Source organism: Taeniopygia guttata, chromosome 2, assembly GCF_048771995.1.
Source record: "Taeniopygia guttata chromosome 2, bTaeGut7.mat, whole genome shotgun sequence".
Classification (NCBI taxonomy): Eukaryota; Metazoa; Chordata; class Aves; order Passeriformes; family Estrildidae; genus Taeniopygia; species Taeniopygia guttata.
The window spans coordinates 2,733,359-2,749,241 of NC_133026.1; the positions used below are offsets into that span (position 1 = coordinate 2,733,359).

At 45.8% G+C, this 15,883-nt stretch overlaps 1 protein-coding gene across 1 annotated transcript in view; it reads left to right on the plus strand.

Annotated features, from left to right (window-relative positions):
* OBSCN (obscurin, cytoskeletal calmodulin and titin-interacting RhoGEF) overlaps positions 1–15,883 on the plus strand; it is a 181,499-nt gene that overhangs the window by 161,928 nt on the left and 3,688 nt on the right. Inside the window, exons 99-113 of the mRNA XM_072925248.1 lie at positions 328–388; positions 1,007–1,084; positions 1,230–1,402; positions 1,950–1,976; positions 2,245–2,397; positions 3,116–3,161; positions 3,596–3,673; positions 4,538–8,114; positions 8,800–8,922; positions 9,870–9,980; positions 10,085–10,252; positions 10,690–10,812; positions 13,001–13,171; positions 14,400–14,520; positions 15,349–15,588. Coding sequence (XP_072781349.1) covers positions 328–388; positions 1,007–1,084; positions 1,230–1,402; positions 1,950–1,976; positions 2,245–2,397; positions 3,116–3,161; positions 3,596–3,673; positions 4,538–8,114; positions 8,800–8,922; positions 9,870–9,980; positions 10,085–10,252; positions 10,690–10,812; positions 13,001–13,171; positions 14,400–14,520; positions 15,349–15,588 — 5,250 coding nt within the window. The remainder of the gene's footprint in view (positions 1–327; positions 389–1,006; positions 1,085–1,229; positions 1,403–1,949; positions 1,977–2,244; positions 2,398–3,115; positions 3,162–3,595; positions 3,674–4,537; positions 8,115–8,799; positions 8,923–9,869; positions 9,981–10,084; positions 10,253–10,689; positions 10,813–13,000; positions 13,172–14,399; positions 14,521–15,348; positions 15,589–15,883) is intronic.

Consider the following 15,883-nt stretch of genomic DNA (forward strand, 5'->3'; position numbering starts at 1 on the left):
TAGACTTGTATATACAGGTGTGAATGAGTTGTTAAGCACCAAATCTATTTCCTGACACATCTGGAAGTTCTGAGCTCTGTTTCTGTGAGATGAAGTCCAGGTGAGCATGAGGGAAATGCAGAACAGAAACCCCAAAATCAGCAGGCAGATTTTAGCAGAAGTGATACCAGGTTTAGACCAGCCCAGTCTCTGCTGCAGCTGAGATTTTCATGACACTCCCATTGCCTGAGATCACTCCTGAATTCTGCTGTTGGCTGGGTGGAAGAGGTGCCAGAGTCCAAATAAGCTTTTCCATGTGGTTCTGTTGTCCCTTAATGCCACTGTCAGATGCTCCAATGAAGAGCTCCTGGACCGTTTGTTCAAGAAGAGTGTGGTCACTGAAGCTGAGGTAATTTCTCATTTGAAAGCCCAGAGCTGGTTCTTTCTGCATTTTCCTTTTGGAATATGAGAAATGTCTTTGAACCAGTGTTAATCTATCAGAGCAGAATCAGCCTTTACAATGTTCTCCTAACAACTTTCACTGCTAGTTGAGTTTCTTTGGGAAATAATTACAAACAGCCAGGGATTTTGACCACCAGGATTGCATTCAGCCGAAAAAAAAGATATTATATTTGCTCTCTTGCCATAATTTCTTTGCTATCTGTCATCTGGAGCTCCTATCTCCACTTATTTAATACCACTTTATCCCCTTGCAAGTATATTCTGTCTACTCCCTTTCTGTCTTTAAAAGAAAAGCTGAAATTATGGTTTCTAAGGGATGTTTTTTACATCCTTGGTGCTAAAAGTTCAAAATGTTTCACATCTCCCATCTAGTAGCCAGATGTCCAATATTTATTGGTAAAATAATTTTTTTTAATAAATTCTCAGAGGGAAATATCATAGAATGATTTGGATTAGGAGGGACCTTTGAGATCAAATCTTGGTGACATCAGGGACTCTTCTATTTACTTTCCCTGTTTTATAATTGCTTATTTATTAATTGTTTAATAATGGACTCAATTCTCAGGTCAAACTGTACATCAAGCAAATTTTGGAAGGAATCAAATATCTTCATGACAACAACATCCTGCATTTGGACATCAAGGTAATGAGCAATGACCAGTCTGGTTTTTCCCAGCCTCGTGTTGGTGAGTTATTGGGTGTTCTCTGAATTATTCCTACAACTGAAAATACTCCCTGCTCTCAAGAAAAATTCCCCCATTTATTTATTTTATTTTTTCATTCAACAGCCACTGAATATCCTCATGGTTTATCCTGAGAGGGAAGACCTGAAGATCTGTGACTTTGGATTTGCCCAGCGGATCACACCCGTGCAGCCTCAGTACAGCAAATACGGCTCTCCAGAGTTTGTCGCCCCAGAAATTGTTTCCCAGTCACCAGTGTCAAAAGCAACTGATATCTGGTAATCTCTCATTTTCCCAAAAAAGCTTTTCCAGGCCTTCAATGGCCTGAATTTCCATTAGCTGTTAATTAGTAAATGGAGCAGTGATGATAACACAGGAAACCAAAAGCGAATGCTGACAATCCAAAAACCATCAAGGCTCTTTAAAGCTCCTTCTGTCTAATTTTTTTCAGCCATAATTGAACTCTGACTGCTAATTAATGCAAAGGAGCATCTTGGAGGAGATGATCTCTTTTCCAGGCAGCAACTAGAGGGAATGATCCTAAAGGGCTTTCTAGAAAAGGCAAAAAAATTAAAAGAAAAAAAAAAAGTATTTTGAGTCTTTTCCTCTATCTGTACTTTTAAAATGAAGGATTGCTTGAGAACAATTTTAAAAAATATTGAAGGGGGAAAATTAATGGGAAAACTATCTTTGGGATTTATTATTCTTAAAAGATGAGGAGAAGGTGATCTTGCTACTTCAGGGCGTCTAGTGGCAGGAAGAGGGGCTTGAGAAGGATGGAAGAATAGTGACAAAAAATGACATTTGTATTCCCTCTCTCCTCAGGGCTGTCGGAGTCATCACATATTTAAGGTAAATAAATCTTGGAAACACTCCCTCAATATCCCTTTGTCCATCAGAGTCCTCCAGTACTTTCAAGTGAGGCAGTCAATTCTTTCATAATAAGGACAATTTATTTTGTGGTTTCATCATTTCTTGGCTGCTCCTCACGAACTTTGCAAGTCCCAGGCACGGAGCCCCTCAAGTATTTAAAACCCCCATGTGAGCATTTGTGCTTCTATCATTTGAACAGAAAATCTAAAACCTGTCTCCTTTCATTTTATGGTGTTCAATAAATAAGCCTCACGTGCAAGTCTCCATTTGCTGGGGAGAACGACAGGCAAACTCTCCTAAATATCCAGAACGGGGAAATTTCATGGACCATTCCTGATGTTGTTCACTTGAGTGAAGATGCAAAGGACTTCATGAAAGGGATCCTGCAGCAGCACCCCAAGTGAGTGCCCTCCTGTGCCTCCCTCTGTGCAGAGCTCTTGGTGTCTCAGCAGGCACATCCCAGCTCATCATTTGCTTTGAAAAGCAGAAATTTGAGTGAGATGTGCTGCATTTTCCCCTAATTCTTCCGTATTATTCACCATTACCCAACCCACAGCTCGGATATTTGCCAAATTGGCCTCTCTGTGGTGTGGTGATGTCCTTGCTCCCTGCCTCCTCCAGGCTGAGGAGTTTCTGGAATGACACAAACGAGTGGGAAGAGCACGGACTGGTATGGAGAGAATTAAATAACATTGACCACATTCATTAAGCAATTTCAAGTACAAAAGTTGGCTTGAAGGCATATTTACAGACATTTGATTTTAATTTCATTCCCACTCTTTCGCTGCCAAAGCTATTTTCACTCTGGCCACCTAAAAAGGCAAAGTCACTCTCAGAGCTGCTCTGGATACCCTTGAGACCCTGCAGAGTTCCAGGAGCTCTTCCTGAGCATCTGTGGGGAGGGTCAGACTGAAAAAGGAGGATGTTTTCCCCTCAGGGGAAGGAAACCTTGGGTTGGAAGCTGCTGTGTCTTTTTTGCTTCTCTGCTCCAAATCAGCATCCCAAGCACGCAGCCCTGAGTGTACATGGGTGTCTGCATGCAGCAGCACCTTCAGGAAGATCAGTCCTTGCTGTTGGAGGTGATTTCCTACTAAAATGTCAATCTGTTCTCTTACCAGATCCAGGCCAAGTGCTTTGGACTGTCTTTCCCACAAATGGTTCATGGTAAGTTTGTCCTGGTCCTTTATTAGTCAATTTTCCCTAATATCCAGTCTAAACCTCCCTGGTGCAACCTGAGACCATTCCCTCTTGTTCTATCATGTCAGTACAGAAAGGAAACTGGCCTTGCAGACCAAAGTTTATATTCCAAAGCCTTAAATCACTAAGGAAAAGAGTCAAAAATTGCCAACAGCAAAAAGGTATTGACAGGTATTGAACAGGTCTTGATTTAATCACTGAAAAGCTGATTTTGTCTGCAATTTAACTATGAAAGGACTACAGTATTTGACCTGCTGTAACTTTCCTAAATTAAACAATTGTGTAAAGAGAGAATTAAAAAAAAACAAAAAAAAACCAAAAAACCAAACCCCACAGAAATGCCTCAGGAAATGAAAACAGGATTTTTTAACCAATGGTTTTCTTCTCATTCCACCTGGCAGCACAATGTCCCTCTTGAAGCAGCTCATTTCATTAATACCAAACAGCTCAAATTCATTGTGGCTCGGAGCAAGTGGCAGGTGAGTTGCCCCTAATCTGTGTTGATTCTGTTTACTTACATCAATTTTTAATTGCTGAATAATTTAATATTGCAACTCATTATTTAATATCTGAATCTTTGAAAATCTTTTGGGCCAGGACAGCAAGCACAGCAGAGATCTGAGCATGGTTGGGAGTTGGGAAAAAGCCCAGGAGAGATGGATGTGTCAGGAATTAATTATCTAGGCTTTCACTGCCTGGAACCCATGCAGGTGCCTGTAAGACACAAGGCTGTGTCTAAGTTAGGTGCCCTCAGCTGCCTTTGAAAGCAGAGCTGAATTACAGACAGGTGCCAAGAAAATGCCTCTTTTCCCAAAGCTCTCTCAAATAATTGGATTGATTGCCTTCTGAACATACCAGTTTCTCTCTGCTGGCTTGAAGCAGAGGCTCAGCTTCAACTGAGATGCCCCACATGGCAGAATTTAGAGCAGAGGAATCCCATCTCCTACACTTGGTAGGTCTTCTGCTGGCCTAAATCACGGTAGGTTGTATTGCAGTCAAAGGGTATAAATCCATTTACTCCAGTAAGTCTCTCCTCTGATATTTTTCATCAAAAACTCCTTTCCAGCTGCTTTGAGTGGCCAGATTGACTTTGGAAATCTCAAAAAAAGTCCTGTTTTCTCCCAGTCACTAAAGCAAGTGTGGTCCCTGAAGTCAATTTAATTTCATGTCAGTGAATGAGGGAAGAGGAAGATTTGGAGAGAAAACGAGGCCTGGATTGGTGACACGTGCAGAGGGTGGCAGTGTCTAATCAGACTCATGGGTGAGGTGCAGGATTTCATTTTGGATTCCATACTCTGACCATGTTCCCATCTCCTTGTGCTGTGTCGTGTTTTCCTCCTCAGCGCTCCCTGATGTGCTACAAATCCATCCTGGTGATGAGGTCCATCCCAGAAATCCTCGAAAGGACCCACGACAACAGCTCCCTGGCCATCTCCCGGCACCTCATTGAGGAAAGCACTTCATCCAGCACCAGTGGCTCTTCTTCAGACAACGAGAACTCCAATTTCCCCAAAAAGAGGCACTTTGGCTCCACACCTGAACTGCACTTGCCTGTATTTGATGCCCCGAGCCCTCCCGAGCCTCTGAAACGTGCAAGTGAACGGGAGCGCTCCAAAAGCTCCATCCCTCCAGTAAAACCCATGAGGAGAAAATATGCTTCTATGAAGGCTGAGGTGGGGGACAAATCACCCACAGAAAGCAAAGAGCTCATGGCGAGTATCTTACAGGAGAAAGAGGAGAGGCTCCTTCCCAGCCTTCGGGGAGAGCCATCCCAAAAAAGTGGTGCTGCTGCTGAGCCTTCATCCCTGATGGCTTCCACGTTAAGCACATCACTTGTGCAACAGAAAGAAAAACCAGACACGCCTTCATCTGAAAAGGACAGAGGTGAAGAGGCAGGGGAAGGGACAGAAAAGCCATCTGCCTGTGTTCCCAGGCAGAGTGTCATCAAAAGCACCTTCTACAGCCAAGCCACTGAGCTGCCTGCGAGGCCGCCCTCGTCTCCAGGCAGGGAGCTCCGGAGGCACCTGGACAGAGCCAGAAGGACTTTCCGGAAGGCTGGGTATTCAAAGGTGCCCCTCAGTGGCCTCCGTGAACCCCTCCTGGAGCAGTTTGAACTGGAAGAAGAAGAAGAAGGAGGAGGAGACGATCGCAAAGAAAGCCTGCTGGGATCCTTGACCAAATCGGCGTCGTTCGACACCGCCAGGAAGCCGCCACACCCTGCCATTGCTGGGGCCAGCCGCAGCCGCTCCCTGGATGACTACAGGCTGAGAGCCTCCAGATCCTTGATGGAACAAGATATTTTGGAGGAGGACTGTGATGTATTGTCCCAGGAAAGCTGCCCTGAAGGCAGTGATCACTGCGATGTTTCCGCAGGGCCTGGCAAGGGATGTTCTGCGGGCACAGCAGAGCGAGGGGACACCAGGAGAGCCACCAAGGACTGCCCAGGAGAGAAACCCTCTCCCTCCACACACTGTGAGGGGAATGGGTGCCCACCTGCCCTTATACAACAGGTAGAGGGATTTCCAGTGTCACCTCAGAGGAGTGAGAATAGGAAGCATTTACTGAAGAAGTCAAAAGCCACTGAGATTGAGGAGGACGTTGAATGTTTGGAAGGCAAAAGCCCCATTCCAGCTGCCCAGTGCTCAGATGTAACAGCACCATCAGCTCCAAAATATGAGAGCATGGAGGGTAAATCTGCCTCTGGCCATACCTCTGACTCTGCTTTTCAGGAGGGCAAAGAGTCCATTTCAACCCTCACGCAGTCAGAGAGCACCCCAAAGTCATCTCCTCCGAGTAAGGGAGGCGTGTGTCTGCCCCAGGAGTCTGCTCCCACCAACACCCACCCAGATCTAACAGGTGGAAGCTTGCTTATCAAAAGGGCAGCCCCAGCCCCACCTTGGAAAGACAAAAGGCAGAAACATTCAGATGAAAAGAGTTCTGCCCGTGGCACTGCTGAATCTGAACTCATGGAGCATGAGAGCGCTGCTGTTCCAACAGAACAAACAGAAACTGATTCACTTCCAGTATGTAAAGACAAAAGTGAGGAAATTCCTGGGAAAAGTGTTCCAACAGCTACTGTCATGCTGGGCAAACAGCCAGGTACCCTCACAGGTGCTGAAGGTGTTCCTCAGAAGCTGAAGACCCATAAAGATGTGAGATCTGCTGTCCTGGAAGATGCAGAAGCAGCTGTTAGAGGAATCACTCCACCATCAACCCACAGTGATGAAAGCCGAGCACACAAGAAGGCTCCTGCTCACTCAGACACAGCTCCAGCTGTCCTGAAGGGCGAGCAGCTCGCTGTCCCCAGAATCCCACCACCAGGATCAGTGCCAGCTCTGGTCTCCCCTGGAGCACAGCAGGCTCTCAGCAAGGAGAAACTTGCTGCTCTGAGGGGTAAAAGCTCAGCTGTCACAGGAGTTGTTTCCAGTTTGGGCCGTGAAGGAGCTGAGCCCCAGAAGGTTCCTGAAGGCCATGGCTCAGAGCCTGCTGCTCTGGAGAGCAGACACCCGGCCAGAGCTGCATCCTCCCACAGCACTGTCCTCCCTCAGGTCAGGGAGTGTGAAAATCAACATCCAGAGGTGTCATTTCACAAGGAGATGAGATCTGCTGTGACAGCAAGTGGAAGCCAAGCAGCTGGACAAGCTGTGGCTGCTCTTTTCCCCAAGGCTGGAGATGGAGTGCTTGAGCAGCACAGGGCTGGGATTTCGGGTGGTCTGGAGAGAGGCAGCTCAAGTGCATTGACTGCTTCACAACCAGAAGTTGCTCCAGCTTCAGCCTGTGAACTGGAATATGAGGAATATCCAGAGGTTTATGGTGAGGGGGGAGGCATTGCCTTAGAAAGTGGAAGATGTGATGCTGGAAAAGCTGTCCCACTGCTCCGCAGGGATCACGGTCAGGAGCTGTCACACCACAGATCTTCTTTTTACAGCGATGAGGAGTCTGCTGTGCTGGAGGGCTTAGTGGATGAGATGGTCTCCCTCTCTGAGGAGATGAATGTTTGGGCAGAGTCAGTTTCTGGAGAGAAGGGAAGCAGGAAGCACATTTCTCCTCACAGAGAGATGTTCTACAAAGGCAGCCAAGCACACGTGGACACCTCCTTCCCTTCTGTCCAACAGGGTGGAAGAGGGGAAGTCGCTGAGCAGGATGACCTTGCAGAACCCTACCTTGCTGTGAGTGAGGAGCCAGAAGTCCTGGAAGAGCCGGGAGCACAGACAATTCCTCATGAATGTGAGCAGCTGGAGGACTTGGCGTTTGAGACCTCCCCTTCCAGCCCAGAGAGCATTTCCTCCACAGAGAGCTTGGACACTGCAAGAAGACCCATCCCCGTGCCAGTGATCAAGGACACTGGCAAACACCCAGAAGTTTCTTTGGTGAAAATCAAGGACCTGTCAGATGAAACACCCAGCCTTGGCAGCGGCCCCCAGAAATTTGACATCTCGGAAGTGGAGCCTGCCTATTTGAATTTCTCAGATTTGTATGACATTGTCTATTTTCCATTTGAGTTTCTCAGCTATAAGAAGCCTTCACCCAAACCAGTTCCTAGACGGTTTATGTTCCTTGGTGAAAGGGCAAGGTCTCCTCCTGCAGGACATCTCCATAAGGAGAAAAGACTGTGCATCAGGGAACAGGAAGACAAGAACAGGAAGAACCGTTTGGAAATATCCGAGGATTCAAAGGTAGCTAACTTATTAGCCATGGGGAAAGGTGCAGAGAGCCATAAAGAAATGTATAGCTCCCAAAAGGACTCCAGTGGGAAGCAGAAAAGCTCCTTCCACACCAAGCCTGGACTCTTCAAGCCGTATGCAAGGTCTCATTCAGCGGAGCAGTCGGTGGAGCAGAGTCTGAAGAAGAAAGTAAAAGCTTCTGTTGCCCATATTTCAAGAATCCTAAAAGGAAAGACATCTCCTGAGCCAGAGGAAGGTAATTATTTCCCTCTGTTCCTTCACAGATTTGCTGCCATAAGTGGGCTCTGCTACAGCTTCCCTTTTTTCCCCAGCATGTTTGAAGCTGTGGTTAGACTGGAATTGCAAATCTGGCCATGGCAGGCTCTGAAATCAGTAGTCTCCACCATCAGGTCTCTGTTACTGGGTGGCTTCAGTGCAGAGTCAGCTGGGTTGACCCACTGATGGAAGGGGCTCCAGTTCCCTGTTTGAGGTTGCACAGAAGCTGGTGATGCTGGGTGATGCTTTCCTTGCTGGGTGATGCTTTCCTTGCTGGGTGAAGCTTTCCTTGCTGGGTGAAGCTTTCCTTGCTGGGTGATGCTTTCCTTGCTGGGTGAAGCTTTCCTTGCTGGGTGAAGCTTTCCTTGCCACAGTTGTCATCTGACCGTGGTAAATCTCTCAGGTTAAAGTGACTGGGACCAGCTGAAGTCACCCTGGTTACAGGACATGGGGATCTGTCCTTTCTTCTCTGCCATCCCTGGATATTCCCTGTTCTTCCAGGACACTGTTCTGTTTGCAGCAGCTGTCAGACTTCCCTGTTAATCAAACTCTGGTTAATAAGGGAACCTGTGACTATTTATGTGTGAAAGCAGAACTGTCACAGCAAATAGATGCTAAGAGGGGAAGGATGGCCTTGAATGACTTCTCATCCTTTCTCACAACAGAGTTTGGTGAGCTGGGAAGTGAGGCAGCAGAAAAGGAGCTGTTAATAGGGACTGAAGGGTCTCTGAAGAGGAAATCAGCACTCCCTTCATTCAAGCTACCAAGCCTCATCCCAAAGGAGAAAGGTATTGCTGTGCCAGGAGTCATTAGTTTGTTTTACCCTCAGAGGCTGATTCAGGGAAGAATTGCTTTTTCCCTGGCAAGTTTTCCCTTGGCTTTATCAGGAGCGTTTTCTGAGGTCACGTTACTGTCCCAGCATTCAGCAGAGCCCAGACAAACACTGGGAAGGGCAGCTGTGGGAGGCTGGCAGCCCCTGGCCACTGTAGAGAAACCCCTGGAGAAACATAAAAGAAAACATGAGTTCCCCCTTTCCCATGGAGACAGGAGCAGATTTTATGCTCTTCAGTTTTTTTTCTTCTTCAATATCCATCTTTCATGTCTTCTTCTCTCTTCTTGTGTTGTCTTGATCGCAGAATCATTTAGTTGGCAAAGACCTCTAAGTTTACTGAGTCCAACCTTTAACCCAGCACTGCCAAAGCCACCAGTAAACCATGTCCCCAAGTGCCACACATCTGGTAAATCTCTCCAGGGATGGTGACTCCCTGGGCATCCTTCTCCGTTCCTTGAATGGAGATATCTTCCCTAATATCCAAACTAAATCTCCCATGGGGCAACTGGAGGCCATTTCCTCTTGTCCTATTTGATCCCCTCATCCTCGAAATTCCATAATTCAGTTTTGCCCCCACATTTAGGTCCGGCCTGAGGAAAACCCTTGCTGTGGCAGGGTCTGTCTCCACTCTGAGCTGTACCAGAGCGGGGCAATGCAGATATTCCCCATGGATTTTCCAAGATCCATCTGATCTGTCACACTACACCCATGGGTGAACAGCATTCCTTCACCTGTGTGCTCTATCCGGGGAATTCTCCAAATGGTGGTCAAAGGAATGGGACACCATGAACCAGAAGGGTTCTTGACCCCATTAAAAATGCTTTTTGATGTCCTGCAAGGATTTGTTTTCCAGGCAAAGCTCTCCAGGCCATTCTGAACCCCCACTTTCCCTCCTCTCTGCAGCCCCATCGTTCACTGAGGAGCTCGTGGACCAGGCTGCGGCCGCAGGACAGTGCGTGACGCTCTCGTGCCGGACGGCAGCTCAGTCCTCCCTGCACATCAGCTGGTTCAGAGGTGACACTGCCATCCCTCCAGAGACTCCCTGCAGGCCTGTCCTGCTTTAAACACCTTGGAAATAATTTTCAAGGTGCTTATCTCTCCCATCTCCTGCTTTGCAGATGGGATTCCTGTCCAGAGCAGCAGCCGGGTCCTCATCTCATCCACGCTCAAACACTTCCAGCTGTTAACGATTCTCTCTGTTAATGCTGAGGATTTTGGTATCTACACCTGTGTGGCCACAAATTCTCTGGGCTCAGCATCCACCTCTTGCGTCATAAGAAAAGCAGGTGAGAGGAGTAGCTACAGAAACAGGTATTTAAGTAATTTTGTCCCCAGAAATATAACCTAGCAATTCCTTTGAGGTGAGATTTCTGCACATAGGTGCAGAGGAAGATCTCTCTCTTGCTGTGGCCCACAGACTGTTCAGGGTTCATTCCGTCTTCTTCACTCTTTATTTTTTCTCCTGGATTAAGAGCCCCACCAAGACAAAATCTTAGTTGTGAGTTTAAATTAGGGATTGCTGTTCCACTAGATGTGTGTGTATATATGTATACATAAAAACCATATGTATGTTTTTTAAATATATATAAATAATATCTGCAGCTGAGGCATGCTGGGTGTAGAGTTTTGGATAAAACAAGGAATTTATCAGTGTAAAACAAGGAATTTATCAGTTAATAGTGCTGCTGTTAACACTCATGGTGTTTGTGCCTCCTCTCCACAGAGGTTCCTCCCAGCCCTCCACCCCCTGACATCGTGGAGGTCTACAAGGATGGAGTGCAGGTGGTTTGGAAACCTGTGGAAACCAACACCCCTGTCCACTACACTGTCCAGTGCAAGACTGAAGGTAAAGTGCTGTCCCTATGCTTTGCAAGGAACATTTTGGTTTGTATGATCTCTTCACCAGCTGGATATTTTATTGTTTGGCAGAAACAGCCTGATTTAACTCCCCAGTTTAGAGTTAGGAATGGGATTCATGCAGCTATCATTTAGCCAGCTAAACATTAGGGGTTGTGCTGGTTAAATCAACCTGGAATTTTGATATATTCATATCAAGGCTTTGTGTGAATCAAAGAATCAAAGAAAGTGTGAATCAAAGAAGGCTGCGTGGAAGCTACAACCAAAAAGTGAGCAGCTACAGGAGAAAATGCCTGGTCTGATATGCAGCTCTGAGTAATCTGACAAAATTAGACACTAATGAACATCATCCCAGGCTCAGGCTTTCTGTACAGTCTTGGAGAAAGATGATTTATCAAACAGGCAATTATCCTCTGCTGAACAGCTGTGCTTTCTTTTTCCATTGACTATGGAGGAAGCTTAGGGCAAAGAGCCAGGACAAGATAACCAAAGTTTGACAAAACTCCATCACCCCTTTAATGTTCTCTTTTGAGGATTGATCCAGAGGCTGATGGAAGTCAGTGGATCATTTAATCATGGAATGGTTTGGGTTGGAAGGGACCTTAAAAACCATCCAATTCCAGCCCTTCTGCCCTGGCAGGGACACATTCCACTGTCCCAGGCTGCTCCAAGCCCCATCCAACCTGGCCTTGGGCACTTCCAGGGATCCAGGGGCAGCCACAGCTTTTCTGGGCACCTGTGCCAGGGCCTCAGCACCCTCTGAATAATAAATTCTTCCTGAATCTAATCTAAGTCTCTCACAGTTTAAAGCCATTCCCACTCGTCCTGTCACTATCTGCCCTTGTCAAAAGTGGATGTTTTCTTATTTATTTACAAAAGCTTTGTATCAAATCCCCAAGGCTGTTCTGCCTCTCTTGGGATGGATTTGCTGTTGTTATTATGAGTGTGATGTCTGATAGCAATTCCTGCTGCAGCCACACAAACACAGCCTGCATTCAGCTGCTCCATGTTCCTCCACTTAATTCTCCAAACAAACACACAACCCTCCCTTCTGGATTTGCATGGGCAGCAGCTTTCTGCCCTTTCCCTCTGAAGCTGGTTTGAGTCACTTTCTTTCCAACAGTTTTTTTATCAATATTCCTTTTGCCACAACTGTAGGAGAGATTTTGGGGAGGATACAAACTCAAGTTCTTCCAGTTAGGAAGAAAAATGGGGAACAGCATCTACAATTTTCCACTGTGTTCTGTGTATTTGGCAGGAACATGCAAAATCCTGCTCTCCTGAACACAGGAGGATTAAGATAATCAGGAATAAATTCCTTGTTTTATCAATTTTTTTGAAAACAGGCTTTTCTATGCTGCTTCTGCACATATTTTTCTCTATTTCTAAGCTGTATCTGCTCCTTCTTGCAGAAACAGCCCCCAGTTCAACCATTATCATGTAAAATCATTTATACCTTGGGTTTAGGTGGGGAATTGCTGCTTATCCAAGGGTTTGAGGCTCTTTGCCAGATTTTATTTGAATGGAAGGATGGGTTTAATCTCAGGCAGTTGCAGGGAGTTGGGTTCAGCCTTGAGCACAGCAGCAAAACGGGGCAGAGCATCGTGTGGGAGGAATGCTGATTAAATGTTTACAAGGAATTTTCTCTTTCCTAACTTAGTCCCATGAATAATGAGTCCAGAGTGTACAGAATTCCAGTTCTGTGAGAAAATATCTGAGTTTTATAAAAGCTGAATAAAACCCCCATGTTTCAAACACTGTGTTTGCTTGGATGGTGTTTTTGGATGGTTCTGTCCAGGAATCCTGCACCTCATGGTCTCAACTGGATTCAAGACAGGGCCAACAGGGAAAAAAAAAATAAATAGTGATTTATCTTTTGTTTGGAGTTCTTGATGTATATTTCCAGTCGAGTTTGGTGGCATGAATTAGACAAAGAGAAAAAATACAGGAAATTTTCACCACTCCTCTGGAACAATATTGGCACAATTTGGAATTATCAGATATAAACCAGCTGATTTCAGAGAAGAATGACACAGGTAGAGCCCCCAAAGTTGGTCATGGTAGGTTGGTTTCTATACATTCCCAGCACATAAATAAAGGTGGTGGAAAAAACGTCCAACCAATTGTGACCACTTTAAAATGAGTCCTGATCTCTTTTCTTTTTTCCCTTGGTTAAGATGGGGAGTGGACAACTCTTGCTTCTGACATCACGGACTGCTGCTACTATGCCAGAGATCTCCCCCAGGGCTTCACCTACACCTTCAGGACAGCCTGCAGCAGCAAGGCAGGGATGGGCCCCTACAGCGACCCCTCTGCCAAAGTGAAAATCGCTGGGAAGGATCAGATGGGTAAGACCAAACACCAAGAAAACTTTGGGATTTTCCTGCATCAAACCCACTGCATCCTTTTAGTTGAGGGCTCAGAAGTCAAGAGCAAGAGAATCATGGACAATTCAGGGTTGTTTTGCTTCTAAAATTAAATTATTTTCTAATTATTTTCTTGTTCTGGACACAGGGGAATAGGTATAAACATATTAAAAACCACAATGAGATAACAACATCATGTATATGTAAACAGTGTGTAACTATATAAAATTTAATAACAAAACAAAAACCTGGGTGCTGTAGATTACCCATTGAAGACACAGTTTTGATTTGAGACTATGAGAAAATGGGTCTTGTACAATAAATGTTTTACTGGAGGCATTTATCTACTGATATAGCTCTGCACTGGTGGAAAGTCTGGACTTGCTTATATTATAGACTAAATCCTAAATTCAGTAGTAAACTTGTCTATTCTGGAGTTTTCCATTGGGAATTATTGTCCTTCTGTGGTGAATTTTCCAGCTGTATTTTGTCTCTGAAGTACAGAAATCTTGATTTACTGATTTTGTCACCTGATTGACTACTTTGTACTGCACACATGTTTTTAAAATTAAGAGATCCATGGCCCCACAGCAAACATATCCTCATAGCAAAGGAAATGTCCTTTCTGTAAAGAAACAGAAGGATGCTCTGGCTGGAATTTCCTCCCAATGGAGAGGACTGCTCTGTAAAAATCGGTTCACAGAGATATTTTTAACTCACCCCAAGTCCTCTGCTTTCCTTTTTCTCAGGATTTCTTATCAAATCTCAGTGTGTTCAGCTTTTCCAACCAAATGCTTTAAAGGGATGCTTTAGTATTTCATGGAGTGCTTGGACACAACCACACTCCAGAACCAGAGCAACAAATTCCAGCTGCTGCTCTGAAATGCCCAACCACTGGAAATATTAAATTTCTTGTCACTTTTTACCGTATCCTGATGATTTGTTGTGTGAGAAAATAAGAAACAGTGGCTAAGATACCATAGCACATAACATAGAATCCATCTCATTCTGTCTGGAGTGGCCATATCAGGGAATTTTGGGGTGGACAGAGCAGAATCTGTGGCATTCCAATAGCACCACAGTTGGAACACAATCACCTGGAGAAAGCTCTGCTTGTCATTATTCACAGATAGCAGGGGAGGCTCAGAGAGGCTCCAGTTTCCACCCAGAGCTGTTTTCCCATGCAAACCCTGTCCCTTTCTCCCTGCAGAGCTTCGTGCTGCCACGCAGGAGTTCCCATCAGCTGCCCCTGAAGAAGAGAGTGAAATGATCACACCTCCTGAGCCCTTCCCAACCTACCAGACCTACGCCTTCCAAACTGAGATCAAAAGGTAGAGAGCCCAGCTGGGTTCTTAATGACCCAGAGGGAAATCCCACAAGTGATGGAGCAGCTCTCCTACAAAGAAACACTGAGAAAATCGGGGTTGTTCAGCCTGAAGAAGAGAAACTTCAGGGTGACCGAATTGCACCTTCCAGTACCTGAAGGGAGCCTAAAAGAAAGATGGAGAGGGATTTTCCATAAGGGGATTTAGCGACAGGACAAGGGGATGAGGCAAAAGAGAGAAGGTTTGGATTAGAAATTAGGAAAAAATTGGTCCTGTGATGCTGGGGAGGCCCTGGCACAGGCTGTCCAGAGAAGCTGTGGCTGCCCCATCCCTGGAAGTGCTCAAGGCCAAGTTGTTTTACTACCCTTACTGAAAAAAAATAACTTCTTCATATCTGGTCTAAATCAACCCTCTATTAGTTTAATACCATCCCCTCTTGTCCTGTCACAGCAGATATTCTGGGCAGGGAGGCAGACACTTGATTTATCGTGAAATGAGCCCATAACAAAGTTTCTTGTCCTTGTTGCACCAACCTTTGCAGATACCACTTCAGCCAAGGTGCTGAGATTCAACTTTCTCTGCCTGGAAGAAAGACACTGATTTCTCTTGCCAACAGGGATGGTTCTCTTTCTCTCTCCCCTCTCTCCAGAGGAGTTAGGTTCTCACTCCCACAATTTAAAGTGACTGTACATTTTAAAGACACAGGAGGATGTGCAAACTGTGACAGTAGATTCAATAACTCCCCACCAGGCACAGATGGAAAACACAGCATGGGATCCTGGATTTAAAGAACAGAAGAGGAGTTTAACATGCTTTTGTGCTCCTTTGCACCAGGGGCCGATTCAGCATCGTCCGGCAGTGCCGGGAGAAGGTGAGCGGCAAGACTTTGGCCGCTAAAATCATCCCTTACTGGCAAGAGGACAAGCAGGCTGTGCTGCAGGAGTACCAGGTGCTGAGGAAGCTCCACCACACAAACATAGCCCAGCTGAAGGGTGCCTACGTCAGCCCCCGGCACTTGGTGCTGATCCAGGAGATGTGCGTGGGGCCAGAGCTGCTCCACTCCTTGGCACTGCGGTAAGAACACGAGGGGAGAGTCTTCCAGGCAGGGCTGCTCTCGGGAGGAAGATACCTGACAAACTGGATCATCCCTCTCCACCTCTTCCAGTGTGCTGTCATTGCTGTCTGGGCTTTGTAAAGTGTTTGTTCTGAATCTTTTGTGAGATTAAAAAAATTACTTGAGTTCCCTAGAGAGGGACAACTCAGGGCCACCAGATGAGATGTTGAAAGCAGTTTACAGTGGTTGATATGAAACTCTATTGATGCCTTGTGAAGGCTGACCTGGAACAGAGACTGGATAGAGCTAAAGAAT